The following is a 1,684-nucleotide window of genomic DNA, read 5'->3' on the forward strand; positions in this document are numbered from 1 at the left end:
TCAAGAACGTGTGATTCAAACGCACCAAGGGGTACTCCTCGAACGCGCACCCTCGTGGCCAACGAGCTCGTCAATTGTGCGCGCTGACTTGCGGTGTTGTAGGGATTGGATGGCCGCAAAGAAACCGAGATTCAAGGAGAGTGTGGCGGCTGTGGGGCGAGGGACATCATCCAGCCCAATGACCGGTACGTGTTGAAGGCGGCTTGGAGCTCGGGGTCCGATGGCGTAACATGAGCTCGGGCATTGTCGCCCTGTGGCCATTTGGCGACGATGGCAGGCAAGACCTTTTCCAGCAAGACAGTACGGTACACGTCCTTTGTCACGACGACTGACTTGGTTTCGAGGGTTCCAGCTTTACGGTTCATATTGTCACGTTGCGCTTCGACGGTCGCCACAAATGGCCATTCGCCGATCTTGCCGTCCCACGACTTGTCGGTGACGCAGTCGTACCGCGGACGAGCCACAGCGCAGAGGAACATTACTTTCGTAATATACCGTTTGCTTTTGTACTCTCGTTTTGGCTCTTTCTCTCCTGGTACAAGATAATACTTACGGCTGACCTTGGTGAGGTAAAACCACTTCTCCTCCAAGTGCACGTACTGCAGCATATTGTTCAGCTCTAACGAGGAGCCGACGAACTGGACCGCATGCTTCAAACGGACGAACTTGTTTGCGTAAGCCAGCAATGGTTTAATGGCGTTGGAGTGGGAACGAAACAAGCGCATTTTAAGGAATCGGTGCAACGACCCCAAACTTATTCCTATTGTGAGATCAGACACGATGTATTCACTATAAGTTATCACCTGTGCGTTCCGAAATCGATCGTAGTCTTGTGCGTTGAGAAAGCGGCACCTGCAAGAGCTTTGCTTTAACTTGCTCTGCAGTAAACTCCTTCTTCCTGCCCACTCTACCTTTCATCTTGCTGGCGACAGATACTTTCATGTTGTCTCCACCAATTCCCTGCTGCTTGGCAACCGCAAGGACCCGGCGAATGGTGGACACATTGCAGTTGTATTTCTCCGCCAGCTCCTGGCTGAAGCCTTTTGGCAGCCTCGTCATATAGCTGCCGTTGCTGCGAAGCAAGACTTCCCGAAGGATGGTCTCGCGCTCGTCGTCGGTGAGGTTGCGCCTTTTGGGTGTCATTTCCGGAATTTGTTGGTATTTTGCAAGTCATGTTTTATTTTAGATTTTGTATGCAGAGTTTTGAAAGGGGGTAGCGGCCTCACCTGTTGAGATTTTCCGCTCATCATCGCACCAATAGACAGAGCTTGCTTCGCTCGTTGTTTTGATCCAATCACAGCAACGCATTTCGAATCCAGGCGGGCGCCACCACGTTTTCATTTACTTCCTGAATATAATGAAGTGTATTGTACACCCTCCTGAAACTCGCGCAATTATTTTGGAACGTAGGGATATTTGTCGACAATAGTACGTCGGAACAGAGGAAATTCATATCTCTGACCAATGATATTCTTGCTATTGGATTGGCCAAACTCATAACTCCAATTGAAACCACTTTGAATACAGGGAACGACGGAATGGTACGCCTATCGAATCTTCGAACTTGGGAGCCTACGTGCATAATGATTGGTTGATGAACTTCGGACTTCGGGAGGTTTTCCAACCAATAGTATGCCATTCGATAAAAATTTCACCGTTGTAGATTTATATTTTGAGGTATATT

At 49.1% G+C, this 1,684-nt stretch overlaps 1 protein-coding gene across 1 annotated transcript; it reads right to left on the reverse strand.

Moving 5' to 3' along the window:
- Nucleotides 1-131: 131 nt before the first annotated feature.
- Nucleotides 132-1,143, reverse strand: H310_03075 (hypothetical protein; the record flags this gene model as incomplete). The annotated part of the gene is made up of 2 exons (XM_008866825.1): nt 132-638; nt 853-1,143. 2 exons carry the CDS (start codon nt 1,141-1,143, stop codon nt 132-134), a joined length of 798 nt encoding a protein of 265 aa, XP_008865047.1.
- Between the last annotated feature and the right edge of the window lie 541 nt (nt 1,144-1,684).

This window comes from Aphanomyces invadans, assembly GCF_000520115.1.
Source record: "Aphanomyces invadans strain NJM9701 unplaced genomic scaffold supercont1.4, whole genome shotgun sequence".
Classification (NCBI taxonomy): domain Eukaryota; phylum Oomycota; class Saprolegniomycetes; order Saprolegniales; family Verrucalvaceae; genus Aphanomyces; species Aphanomyces invadans.